The sequence below is a fragment of the Taudactylus pleione genome, unplaced genomic scaffold, assembly GCF_031769625.1.
Source record: "Taudactylus pleione unplaced genomic scaffold, aTauple2 ptg000245l, whole genome shotgun sequence".
Lineage (NCBI taxonomy): Eukaryota > Metazoa > Chordata > Amphibia > Anura > Myobatrachidae > Taudactylus > Taudactylus pleione.
In genome coordinates, this window is record NW_028284647.1 from 338,188 (window position 1) to 352,606 (window position 14,419).

The 14,419-nt window shown below is 39.4% G+C and overlaps 1 protein-coding gene across 13 annotated transcripts in view; it reads right to left on the reverse strand.

Moving 5' to 3' along the window:
- SYTL2 (synaptotagmin like 2) overlaps positions 1-14,419 on the reverse strand; it is a 109,478-nt gene that overhangs the window by 15,783 nt on the left and 79,276 nt on the right. For 5 of the 13 annotated variants that reach the window (XM_088479786.1, XM_088479783.1, XM_088479782.1 and 2 more), the window contains 3 exons: positions 10,370-12,889; positions 7,101-7,145; positions 2,400-2,498 (listed from right to left, as the gene is read on the reverse strand). In XM_088479786.1, coding sequence (XP_088335912.1) covers positions 2,400-2,498; positions 7,101-7,145; positions 10,370-12,889 — 2,664 coding nt within the window. Of the gene's footprint in view, positions 1-2,399; positions 2,499-3,122; positions 7,075-7,100; positions 7,146-10,369; positions 12,890-14,419 lie in introns of those variants that run through there. The other 8 variants (XM_088479787.1, XM_088479785.1, XM_088479791.1 and 5 more) reach the window with 4 other exon arrangements.

The following is a 14,419-nucleotide window of genomic DNA, read 5'->3' on the forward strand; positions in this document are numbered from 1 at the left end:
CTCTCTCTCTCACTCCGGTAGCCATCTCTCTTGTCCCAAGGGCCGGCTTCACATCATTTTATCCCCAGCAGCCAGTCAGCCTTTTCCTCTCTCTTGGTCTAGGAACCAACCTGTCTCAAACCTCTCTCCCATCCAAGAGACCAGCTAGACTCACTTTTCTCCAGCTCCAGTAGCCAACTCCCACCTCTTTGCCACTCTACTAGAGAGGTGAGAGTGAGGCTGTCTACTAGTCTGCCAGCATCAAACCTCTCTTGCTCCAGTAGCTAATCTTACACCACTCTCTCTTCAGCAGTCTTCCAGCTTCTCACGTTTCTTGTCCCAATAGCCAATCTTACACCTCTCTCTCACCTCACTAGCAAGCCAATCTACCCTTGTAGCCAGCTAGACTCACATCTGTTTTCTCACCCAAGTAATCAGTAGATTCATCTTTGTTGCCAGTTTCACCTCACTCCCTCCAACTCTAGTCAGCCAGTTTCACCTTTCTCTTGTCCCAGTAAGCCATTAGTCTTACCTCTCCCTTCCCAAGTAGCAATCCAGTCACTCCTGTACCTACCCCAGTAGCCAGTCTCTCCTCTTCCCACACTAGAAGCCATCCAGTTTAATATTTCTTTTATCCCAGTAAGCCAACAATGTCTCCTCTCCCTGCCCCAGAAGCCATCCAGCCTTTGTTGCTGCCCCAATAGCCAGTCAACCCTACTCACAACAATTAGCTAGCTTCACCTTTCTCTCAACCCAGTAAGACAGCCAGTCTCTATTCTCTCTGCAATATAGCCAGCCAGCCTCTCCTGTCTCTGCCCCAGTGGCCAGACAGACAATCTCATCTCTCACCACTATCATTAGCCAGCCATTTTCACCTCTCTCTCCTCCCTGTAGACAAAAATGCTCATCTTCTCTCATCCCAGTCAACCAACCAAGCTGTAGCACAATACTGATGGCCTTCATGTTAGCGATCAACTGTTTACCAAGGGCAAAATGATCCCTAATAGGAGAAGCAGCAAATATGCACACAAGTGCTTTGCCAAAGCAGCAATAGGAGAAAACAGAGCATGTTCCAATTTACCCAGTTCCTTTTTCACCATACTCTATAACAAAGCACTGTACCGGTATCTCCCCATATAGAGAACATTGTCCACCCATCCCACAACAAACTGAACAGATGAGACACAGATTAAAAAGATGCTTACATTGTAAGCTTTCATGAACAGCCTTCTCCCTACTCTCATTTCATAGTCCCTGTTTTATGCATCTGAAATCTGCTGTTCTACATAAAACATTATATTTACAGGAGGAGAACTAGACAATACTTACAGAAGAATGTTCTTAATCAAACATTTATTTTTGGATTCAGCGTTTTTTTTTATTTAAATTTTTTTTTTAAGATACCAATGGCTTTTGCAAAATCCTTATGACTAGGTTGATTAAAATTTTGATTTCCCAGAAAATGGAGTGGCCGTTATTTCAAGATAAAAATATAGATAAGATTTTTTTTCACACAGAATGCTCACATTAAAATTAACCTATTTAGAAAATTTAGACACTTACAAGAATTTTAAAAATATTTTTATAAATTATATAGCCATGCATTTTAAAACAATGACATTTTCTCAATCACTATAAGTACTATTCTTGGCCACTAAGATTGGAATATAAAAGTATTTGTGTGTGCGCGCCAAGGTTTGCTTTAAATGTTTATGCTTGGATCATGCTCTAAGATGTGGGACATAATTCTGTAACACGACAAAAGGATTAAGATAAACCATTTAAAAAACACTCAAATTCTAGGTACAGAATTCCAGGGGGAAAAAAAAAATCCAAGGCAGAGATTTTACATAATATTCTGCCTAGAACTGGAGGAGCTGATAGAATAGTCATCATTGTCAAATGTTCAAAAAAACAAAACAAAAACAAAATATTGAGAATGTGGGTGGAGCTATGAACGTAACAAAGGGAGTGCCAGTTATTATTGGTTGAGAAAGAGAAAGTGGGCAGGGTTCACCATTGGAGAAATCCTCTCGGCATGTGCAAAACTCAAAATATTATGATAGCTTCAGAATCAGAACATGTCTATTATTTACTGCATCTATGTAGTAGCATAATTGAGAAAATGTCAGAAACTTAGGTATAAAATAACTTTTAACATGCAAGAGTTATAGTCTTCATTGATGTGACCAGAGCCATCAGCAGCTTAATGTGTCCTAATTGAAGTTTTGTAATAAAGGCTCAGAACAAATGTCTCTGGTGCCATCAATTTGTGTAGCGCCAGGAGAGTCCACGGACGGCCCTGTGAGAAGCCTGGGCGGCTACATTAGTGGTTAGTGTACTAGAGATGGAGCTCAGACAGTGCATGTTAGCTGGTTTAGTAGGGCCTTAAGGAGACAGCAGACATGCTACATCCTCACTTGTACTTGTGGGGGAAACCTCCTGTACAGCTTTGGAGTTAAGCGTTTTAGCTGCGCTCCTTTTCAATGCGCTCAAAATGGGGTTTGAGTCTTCCATACCTGTCATGAAACAAAGCAGGTGAGCACTCTACAAAGGAAACCATGACCGATACACTTCTAAACACAGGGACAATTCGTCCGAGCATTTATTTCTAAATGCTACAACGAATCGGATTTACAGAAATAATTTATAGGGATTGTCAACTTCAAGGATATGTAACTTAAAGGTTTGCACATGCCCTCGAACAACTTTGCTAAATACATTGTATCATCTTTATTTCACTTTTTTTTTTCGTTTTTTGCCAAGGCCTGGCTTTTAATTGTCCGCTGATAGTACACAGTTCAACTATGTTCTGTGCAATGGTTATAATTTAAAACAATGCACTTCTGTGTCATATCCAATGGCTATAATGACTAAAAAGCTTTAGTTAAAAACAAAGAAGGAAGCCAATGAAAAAAATGTGAAAGGGTTACTTTTTTCTTAGCAAACGTTGCCGTAGGACATATACAAAACTGTAAATTAAAATGTCTGAAGATAGACCTAAAAAAATTAGAAAACTTTAAATTCTATAAAAGCCCTTTAAACTGAGTCGGGACTTCTTGATGGGGACAAGAGATGACATAATATTAGTATAAGTTGAACATTTATACTGTGAAAAAAAAAAAACACGACTTAAAACCTACATCTCTCTTTGTCAACTTCTGAAGTAATATATCCGGAAAGATTAAAATCAATACTTTTGGATACTTCCCTCCGATATGGCGTCTCAAGGTAAAGTTCCAGTGTACTCCTCCGCAAAGAGCTGCTTTTTTCTTTCAAGGGTGTGCTCTGTTTCAGGGATGCGAAGGCAGGCTTTGTTTCTGAAGCAGATTCTTGACTCTCCTCAAATCTGGCAGGCTCCATTTTTTCTTGGACAGAAACTTCCATTACATCGGGAGTTGTTGCTGAAACTTTATTTTCTATGAAAAAATCTTCATTCAATTTGGGCTGGAGCTCACTTGTAGTCATGTGTTTAGGAGGCACGTTTCCTATCCATCTTCCTTCCTCGTCATCCAGGGCCTCCTTTTGAAGTTTATCTAGGCTTTTAGTATAGGACGGTATTCTCTTTGGTGCATGAGTTCTCTCAATTGTTTCTTCTACTTCCTGTACCAAAGTATCCGGAGCCTGAGAATCAGAGGCAGCTTTTTTATCAATCAGTGCCTCCTGTTCAGCTGGCATTGTCACAGAAGAATCCAAAGTTGAGTTAAATGATTTAAGGATTGTTGTCTTTGGTTCACTAGAATATAAATGAACTTCAGCTTTTTGTTCATGTTCAATTTTCGGTGTCACATTCTCCATGTTCGTGGTGTCTGTAAGTGTAGGTTTGGCGCCGGCTGACTCCTCATAGAGCTTTCTCAGCCTCTCGTCAAAGTGATAAAATGGAGTTCTGGACAGAATAATTGGACTTGGAATTCTTTCTAGAATTTCTTTTTTACTCTGTACTGTTGGCGGAGCAATATATCCCTTATTATCATTTGATTCGGCCAATGGGTATGAAAACTCTGTTTCCCTGGCAAAAGAAACATTTAGTTCAGATGTAGGTTCTTCAGAAATTAGGTTTGCGGATTTGGGAGACCCCATCAAATCTGAAGATGAGCCGATAGTGTCTGATGATGCATTTCCCCATCCTTCCTGGACCGGTTGATCAAGCACGTTATCATGCATAAGACTAGTAGAATGCGGTGTAATTGAGGACAATTTTTTGAGAGGTGTGTACATGTCCTCATTTCGTTTATCTGTCTTTTTTGAAGAAATATTCAGTGTAAGTGGCTGATGGGCTGTGGGTTTTTCATTTGTACTTGAACTTCTTTGGACGTCGCTGCCATTTTCAGTGGCTGCTAATTCTTCGCCAACACCCTGGCCAGGTTCCTGTATCTCCATATATTCATCATTGGGCAGATTTTTATTTGGGGTAATTGGTGTATCCAAAGATTCATTGTAAAGATTTTGCAATCCTCTAAAACCCTTTTTGTTTGGAACTACAGTTTTCTCAACACTCTCATTAATAGGTACTTCACTGGAATCAAATGACTTTATAGTATAGACACTTTCTGAATGATCTTTCTGGGCAGTGTTTGGTGGAGATCCAGATACATCAGGATCTACTGGAATCTTTGCCAGACTATTGTCAAACCCACCCTGTTTTGCAATAATTTTTTTTGGAACGCCGTCATTTGTTACATTAGAATATATATGCTCACCATTTTCTTCATCTTGGAGCTCCAATTGATCATTTTCTATTGATTTACTTGATGACATAGGTTTCAGAGGAGAAGACATGGACTTCTGCTCTATTGGCAAACTAGAATGATTATCAGAAAATTCATCCCTTAATTTTTGTAAATTTAATTTAACTTCAGCCTTTCTTGGTGCAAACGATTTCAATACGACTTCCGAAACCTTTGTCAATTTCTCAGATGGCACCACTTGATTTATTTTAGATGGACTCTCGAAGTCTTCTTGAAGAGATGGGTCAGCTGAGTTTGAAGGTTTCTTTAGTATAGGAACCTTGCTCTCAACCCTGTTCTGGATAGTTGGTGTAATTGCAGTCCTATTGGGTTCATCAGGTCTAGACTCGTTATTGTATAATTTATTTAGGTTTTTATCACATGAAGGATTGTCTATGGCTTCTGGATTTTCTTCTGCACTACTAGAATACATCAACACGCTTTTATTATCAAAACTAGGTTCTGGGTCTTTTAGGTATTCAACATAATTTTTCTGCGGTAGTGAAGTAACCAGATCAGGTTGTTTATTAAATTCTTCTCCATCATCTTTATTGCTATAGCCAGGGTTTTGTACACTATCCATATCATTTAAAATATTGATTTCCTGTGTAGGAACAGCTTTACCTTGCTTTGTTTCTACTGTAATGCTAGAAGTATTAGAAGGCAAAGCAGGAGTAGCATCCCTAACTTCACATTCTACAGAAGGGGATCTCTCTTCTGAAACCTCTTTTTTTACAATGTTTACATTTATTTTAACTTTACTGCCAAACTGCTGCTTAGATGCACTTTCACTTTCTTGTACTGAGCAATTTGGGCCTGTCGTATTAATTTTTTCTATATTAAATTGACTAGGAATAGTTACTATGCCTTTTCGATCATGTTTAGGGTCATACGATTGAAACGCAGAACTATCGGGCATACTGTTTCGAATGTCCTCTAAACTTTTTGAAGCTAGCTTATTTTTAACTTTTGCAGTTAGTGGATCTTTGCTACTTATATCAGGATTGGAATTAAACTGCCTATTTGAGGTTTCTGACCATTCTTGAACTTGCGGGTTGATACCCTTTGACTTACTGTCCACATTCCAGAAGCTTCTTAAGCTCTGAAAGTTTGAGGATTTCTGCTGGTCATTTTCACCATCATTTGTGTTCTCGCCAAGTGAAACACTTCTCTGAGGTGCATTGTTCTCTGGACCTGTGATTTGTTCTTTTTCAGAATAATAATTGAATTTGTGCCTCTTCCTAAAGTCTGGTCTGGGCTCTGCTGCAGGGAACACACTTTCAATGTCCAAGCTTTTGTTCTTCATTGACGGTCTACCTGGACGACTTTTTATCACTTCTTTGTTTTTCTCATTTTCCCAGAAGGATTTCAGCTGATCAATGGGAGATAACTGATCATCGTCGTCCTCTTCCAACATAACTTTTTTAAAGGTCACAATGCTTGAACCACTCTGATCATCACTGTCAAATGAACTGCTCTTTGGAGTGATGGACCGTTCACTTGGACTAAAAGTACGTTTTAAGACTGATTTTTTTGTTACAGATTGAAATGGCTTTTCCCCTTCCCAGAATTGCTTAATATCACTGACTCTATTTTGTGGAATATTAAGTTTCACTAACGCCTGCTTTTTAGAATTTTGGAGAGATTCACTTTGTTCTAAAACAGTAGGTCCAGATGAAGTTAGCTCAACCTCTTCTTGCTCTTTATCTTCTCCATATACTGGAGTCCCTCCTGTCTCAACCTTAACAAGTGATGGAGACTTTAAGATGCTGGCTTCCATTTTAGCTTTTATGTCCTCATTGTAATTCTCAAAAACATCCATCTTTTCTACCGTCTGTAGATCTTTTCCTACAGAATCATCATTGCCAACATGGTTATTTATCTTTCCACATCCACCTCCACTCTTTCCAAATTCCAGGGGCTCTTCAGCTTTTACACATGAATGGACTTGTTCAAGTGGAATGGAGTCTTCTTCCATTGGGGCGATTGGTGTCATAAATTCAGCATTTAGTATATTTGATTGATCAATGTCGATATTCTTAAAATTGCCTATTAATAAGTTTGAATGCGGGTTCCCAGCCATTTTAGGAAGCTCAGATTCTGAGATGGACTCTGTGTTCACTGGTGTTAAGAGACCATTTACTACATTATCAACACCAGCTCCAGATTCATCTTCACTTGAACCAACACGGGTAGGTATTTGTTGCCGACTATTTTTTGCTTCCTCCATCAAACCAACAGATGGTGACTGTTCATCACCCATGTCAGAACTTCTACTAAACCAATCTAGAACTTTACTTATGGATGCATCCTGAGCCTTCATAACCTCAAATGTATATTTATCATGTCTGGATGATGCGGAATCGCTTGGGCTAACTGCCGGAGCTGGCTTACCTGGCTCAGAGTTTGATACTCCAGTAGAAATTTCTGGCTTCTTATCTGTAATAAAAAGAAAGGAATGCCTTTCCATAAGTGTACATAAAAGAAGGGTTTCTACTTAAATTGCTGAATTGTTAAAAACAACAAAAAAAAAAAAAGCTATAGATCCTATACAAAAAGGATGAGCCGGCTGAGCATTAACCTAGAAACAATATGAAATTAAAATTATTATTTGTGTGCAAATTAAATATTAATCTGTGTTTCAACTGACAATGGTCAAGATGTGGTGATGGCGGTAAAGGGGAGAGTCTGCAGATTTAATACCCATCGATATGGAGCAGTGAAAACCCATATGTTTTAAACCCATACAGTGCTGGCAACTTGGACTATTATGGTGCATAAATAATAAGCCCATGGTACACAGCATTGAGCACACAGTCCTCTAGGAGTGGGGAGGGGCAAACATGTAGAGGCTACTGCCCAATGCTAACTAGAAATGGGTCCTTCCTACTTTCTCTGGGCTGTGGGTAACAGGGTATTAATAAATATTATGCCCCGGTTACTAAATATCATCTGGTGCCTTAATAGAAATTGTAAAAATAAACAAGGGCCATTCATCATAACTTAACGGTCCGTTACACATGCGGATACGCTGGTTTCCACATATTTCCGTTACCGGGCCATTCATCATCAGGTGCCAGATAGGGCCACCTGATATTCAGCAAACTCCAAAAACAAAAAGTTTTCGGAGTTTGCCTGTGAGAATAAGCACCACCTCAGGTCACACATGCGCAGAAGCCGGTCACAGGGGAGGTAAGCAGCGCTGCTACAGAAGTAGCACTGTTACTGATGGCGGGGACAGCGGCTTTTCGGAGCAGCTGTCTCCACACCGGCGCAATGCTGAATTGAGCCTGTGAGAGGCTTCCCCCCCGCCGTCCAGCTCCTACTGATGACTAGACCACTTATACTTTTTTAAACCTCAATATGACAGGCCAGATTGCTACGATTGACGCTATCTTGCCGGCCAGGGACTCCTCTCCATCGCTTTTTCATTACGCCCTGTCTGTTGACAACTTGTGAACTTGACCCTTATGGCAGCCGGCTATTTGAATTTAGAACACAATATTATCCAGGAGTTTCTTTCAAGAGTAATGGTTCAATATTAAATTAGGTTATTGAATTACTTTACAAGGAACTCGTTCTACAATATTTTGATTACAGTCTATTTCATTGACAGCAAGCTACCCCTTACATTGTAAGTGTAGTTATTTGCATAATTAAGGTTAAACTGTATTATCAGTTGTTAGCACATAATAGTTTAAAGAAAACAATCATGGTAAAAGTTCGGGGTCAATTCAATTAGACGAGACTTAGTCATGGCTGCGAGTAAGTACGGCTATATGCCGCCCTTCTGGAACTGCCGTACTTGCAGAATTATGTTCATAGCCCCTGAGGGCTGCGTACAAAAGTACACAAGTCTGGCCTGTGAGGTGGAGTTCCAACGCTGTTACAGAAGCAACTCGCTCCCCTCGCACCTAATTGAATTATCACCATACAAAGTATTAGGAACCCGACCTACGTTGCAATCCAAGAATTTAATTACCTGTGATTGAGAAAGAAAACAAAAACACCAAACCAACAATGCACATTGAAGACTACCTTGGACAATTGCAGGTTAATTGGGACATGGTCTCGTATAAGCGCATTAAGTACATAGATCAGCATATAAAACATTTTTGCAATAGTGAATAGAGATTTTTGTTATTTACTATTACAATGTGCAATAAAATTACTGGAATGTTCTATGTTGATGATGTTCAATAGGCAAAAATGGTTAATGTTTGCTACAAAAACATAACTATCTTGGAAGCAATTTACTGTAAAAAGGAGTTTCAGATATAACAATTAAAATAAACAAATAAATCATATGAACTACAAAAGTTTGATCGATCATTCTTTATAGAATGTTAATACAAGGGTCATACCATATTGTGTAAATTTAGGCAAGTACCGAACTGTGAAATCTGTTACCTTCTTTACGACAAAATTGCTACAAACCAGACAAAGTGGAACTATTCCGTACAACACCACGCGCACAAAGGTTATTTTACACAAAAATATTGATAAGTAGGTATTGATAGCAGAAGTAACCCAATCACAATGAAAATATAAACCCTTATTTAATTTAAGTGCCTTTATCAATTCAATATGAGTTGGGTACAGGATGGCGGCGCTCGGTATCCCGGCAGTCAGAATCCCGAAGCCGGCATCCCAACAGGGTTAGGATACAGACTCTTGTCAGTCAGTATCCTAACCCTCCCCTCTCCCTGCACCCTAAACCTCCCTCCTTAGAGCCTAACCCTAACCCTCCCCCAAGTGCCTAACCCTAATCCCAGTATTTACAGTCACGATGTTGGCACCGGGATTCTGACAGGTGTCAGGATTCCGGCACCGGCATTCTAAACGCCGGCATCCCGATTGTCGGGATATTAACTGGATCCCTTCAATACTTCATGCATACCGTTACGGTTTTAGGTCAATTTAAAAAAAAACACAATTAGTAGTTAGTGGATTAAAAAAAAAAAAAAGTCACAATCTGAATTAAAATGCAGAAACGTTTAACCACCTGTAGAAATTTAAATTTGTGGGTTATAGCTATTAGACAAAAACAGCAAAATTACAAATTACATAAAATAATTTTTAGTAATTTTATAAACGAAAAAAAAAAAAAAAAGACAATTTACATTTCTTAAAAGAATGCATCCCCCAACTCCAACCCATAATTAGAGACCTAAATAAGTCTGAGTTTGACTAGTTTAATATATTCAGACCTTTCAATTGTAGAAACATCAGCTGGATGATGCAGCAGAGGAGGATATCATGTTTTCTGGGATGAAACACTGAATTTTGAGATCTCTACAAAGCAGAAACAGGGGATTCCCAGTATGAGATACCCTGTCATACGGAGTGAGGGCATTGACACAGGAGAAGGAAATGGCAGATGGTGGACATCTATTTTGGGGCATAAAATATAAGTGTTTGTGCTGAACATTAACGGTCTCTAAAGTTTGAAGTCAGTGCTTACTGACCAGGAAACACTGCCAGGCACTGTATTAAATGGATAAAAAAGAAATATAATAATAATAATATAAAAAAGAAACTAACCACCATTAATACAGTCTGGCATTGTTTCCATTTCCTATTTTTCTTTGAGAAAGTGCACTACATAAATTATATACCAAAAATAAACCAAGAAAACTAAAATAAGAAATAAAAATTCTCACATAGCACATTTCTTGCGTCTCCATTGTAAAAGCCAGATTTATCAGCAGAGCGAGGATATTTTGCCAGCTCCTCAAGCCGAGAATAGGCCGGGGACTTTTGTTCATTATGATCCTTCGGTTTACTCCATGGAGAAGACTCGTTACTTACGACCTCATTAGTCTTCTCAGCATCATGTGTGCCATAACTATACGTAGGGAGTGATTCGATGCTAGGGAACACTATTTTAGAAATTACTTTTCTGTTCGGAGACTCTGAAAATATGACAGTTTCATAGACTGATCGATCTCCTGACTCTACTGAAACAGTGGCTGCTTCGTCTTGCAGACGCATTAACCGGTTTTGAAAGTCACCACTGTTTTCTTCAGTTCCAACAATGGTCCGCTCTATGGTCTCCTCTTCTTCCACTGGTAAGTTCTCCTGGGTATTAGCAGTGTATTTTGGCAGTTCTATTTGAAACATTGGTTTGGCCTCGTAAGAGTACTCCTTTGGGGTCTCCTCAACTGCCGATACAGATCTTCCAGCTCTATTTGAGTATGATAATTGCAGATCAGGTTGTTCCTTCTCAGTAGAAGACAGAGGTGTAGACGACTTAATAAAAGTGGTTTGTACTGGAGACTTGTTGGCCTGCAACGATGGGTTAATTTTTGACTTTTCAAGGTCTTGCTCAACATTTTCATTGTTGGATTGTGATTCTATTTCTAGTTTCTTCAGTGCAGAGCAGAGATCACTTTCAACTTTTGGCACTGTGATCTTCTCTACAGTTTCTTCATACTCATTTACCACTTCAGCGCTATGCGTATTGTTGGGTGGATAGTACCTTGGAGCTTGATATGTTAAAGAGTGTTCTACAGGAGATTGAAACGGACTATTATCTTCAGGTGAGATAATATGCTCAAAACCAATTTTATAGGAGGACTTCACAGGGCTTACTGTGTTCAGTGTAATTTCTTCTTCAGGAAGGTTATCCTGATCTTCAGTTGGAAGGAACAATGGTTTAGAGGCTTCTATTTCTAGCTTATTCAGTGAGGAAATAAAATCCAGTTGGTCTCGACTTTTTGGTGCATTTGACTTCTCAATGACTGCCTCTGGCTCATTTGCATCTTCCTCATATAGGTCTTCATAGGGCAGATTTGATTCATCCATTTGGCATTCTTCATTAGGCTTGGCATATTCTGTCTGGAGTTTCTCTAAACCAATATTGAATGCACTTTCCTCCTTTGCCGGTGCTACAGTTTTGCTGACCGTTTCTTCAACTGGTTCTCCAACACTGTGCTCAGACTGTACACTACGCATTGTTGGTATGTCCCAAACAATAAGATTTGTATCTTTCCCAGCGGTAGGCTTGGTACTTCTTTTTAAAACTTGTTCATAAGTAGTGTTAATATCGGCAGCAGGAGGCCTCTTTTCCTCGGAATTCAGGGAAACCGCAGAAATTTCCTCAGTCCGCAACTCTTCTGGCTCAGCAATCCTGGGGGATTCCGAAGCTTCTATTTGGAGTTTTTGAAGTGCACTAGTAAAATCCTCAGCATTCGTTTTTTTAATGGCCGCTGATTTTTGGATATTTTCTATAACTTCTTTGCCAGGTTCGAATGGTTCTTCGCTGTGATCCACTTTATTGACCCCATAAACCGTGGGTGTCTGTGCCAACCAGGAGGCTACTTTCTGAGAGGTTTGTTCCTCCTCAGAAAGGCTGTCAAATGTGTTAGGGAATACTAGGTCATCCCCTGGGATCTCCCTGGAGTTTCTTTGTTTGAGATCAGCTCTGGTGGGCTTGTTCCTGTTTAAGATGTCTGTGAGAAGTTTATTTGGTGATGTATCAACATCTGCTGTCTGCAAATTTTTCTCTTCTACAGTCCAGAAATTCTTTAAGCTTTGGAATTGGGAAGGGTCGAACATCTGTTGCCTTGGCATTTCATTCATTCTCTCTTTCAAAGACATTACTTTAAAGTTGGCTGACTTTAAGTTTGGCCCAGCTGGCCTATCAGCATTGTGTGTATTTCTGAGGAAGAGAGGCTCGTACTTAGTTTCCCTTTTGTAGTCTCCAGGGAAATATTTGGAATTGGCCTCATTTTCTGCGTATGCACTTGCTAGCAAGCCTTCGTCCTTGAAATCAACTTTGGGGACTTTCTGCACTGTACGTGTAGATGTTTTCTGCTGCTCAGGATCGTCAGTAGTTGGCCGTCTCAAAGATTCTTTGTTCTCCAAGAACGGTCGTCTCCATGCTGCTACAGACTCTACATAGTCATTGTCATATTGAGGCGTAGCCATTGTCTTATTTTTGAGGTCAGAGTAGGAAGACTCAATATTTGCTGCTCTTTCTGGAGCCAAGAATGGTTCTCTGGTGAAGATGTAGCTCTCTTCAGGCTTTCTAGTGGGATAACGGGATTCAAAGCTTATTTTACCACCTCCGCCATAGCTCTGTCCAAACACCAGTGGTTTTTCACTCTGGTAAGTATTTGGAGTCTTCCATCCTTGGCCAAGGAACCATGGTTCTCTGAGAGCATCCTCCATAGCAAACTCTGTGGGAAAACCAACATTAACTGTATTTTCCAGAGACCACATATCCAATACAGCGCATATTAGCATCACCATTATTAACAAACAACAAGGGTAAAATTTACTAACCAGCTTTTGTTTCTTAACCAGCTTTGCAAACCACCACACATCTAGAACTGTTCTTACCCACAAATTTTAGGATTTAATATCATGTGCTTTAGAGGGTGAAAAGTAAAATAACTGGCAGTGTGTAGAGGTTTGAATGTCTATCAATTTAGTCTAATATGCATGGCGATATTGGATAGCAAGTGCTACATAGTATTTTGCCTGTACTCTATCAGATCAGCCTGAAAATATACTTGGATTTCCCGCACCTCGAGAGGTTTTGCTCAATGCTTACTGGCTGGTGGGTGACGGGGTAAATAATTACTCGTATATACCCCTCTTATAATTAAAACATTCTTGTGCGCCCTGTTTAAATGTAACTATATTAGTGGCCCCTCTTGTAATAACAAATGACTGTTGTACCCTCCTTTAAAATAATAAATAATTAGTGCCCCCTTTTTGATTTATTGTGTCCCGTCTACAATAAATTATTTGTCTCTCCTCTTTGATGAATCGGTTGCACAATAGCCAGACAGCCAATCACAAATACCCTATCAGATAAGCTATCTGATTGGGAGGAGTAGTGCAAGAGACCACCCCTGATAGGCTCATTAGAATCTGTACGTTCAGTGTTTCTTTTTTTTTTTTTTAATTCCCTGCTGGGATTTCAGGATTCTAATTGTATTTATATTATAATGAAACAAGAAGAAAAAATTATTTTAGGTTAGTAATAATTACATTTTCTGTTAATGAAGTCATTACATTTATTATATTACAGGAGGGGGCATTTTTTTTTTTTTATAATTACAATTAAACAGTGGGGTACAAGATCTAATTAAATTACAAGAGTAGGCATTAGTAGTCATTTACACAGGTACCCATTGGCCGGGAGTACCAAAATGGAGCCCAGTGTTATTATGTATTGGGCCAGGCCCTTCTAGGTGATTGCACACAAGCATTTAATTTTCCTCCTCCAGAAGACCAGGGCATGCTGAATAGCACTGGGCTGGAATTGAATGCAAGTGAGGGGGTGGCGGGAGGATTTTTATCTTCTTTAGATATTGGTTTCCTTTAACCTATCTATCTTCTAGCAGGAAAGAAATTGAATAAATAACTCAAACAGCACGCGGTTTCAGCTCTCTCACCTATCAGAACCACATGTAAGAGGCAAAAGTCCTGCCTGTTTTTTCTGATAGCCCGAGGTGCGGCTTTGCAAACTATGGCCTCACAAGTCGCACAGTTTGTATTTTTGTTGTTTGAAAAAGGTGTGGCATGGCGATATCAGATCATGCTCTTTCATCTGACGGCTGCCAAACCGTGCATAAAATCGCCAAAAAAATTAATAAAAATTTGGTGGTTTTGCAAAACCGCAATTTAGTAAATTTTCCCCCAAGTCACTGTAAAGCAAAAATCACACCTGTACTGCACAGTCTAAGAAAATACAATTA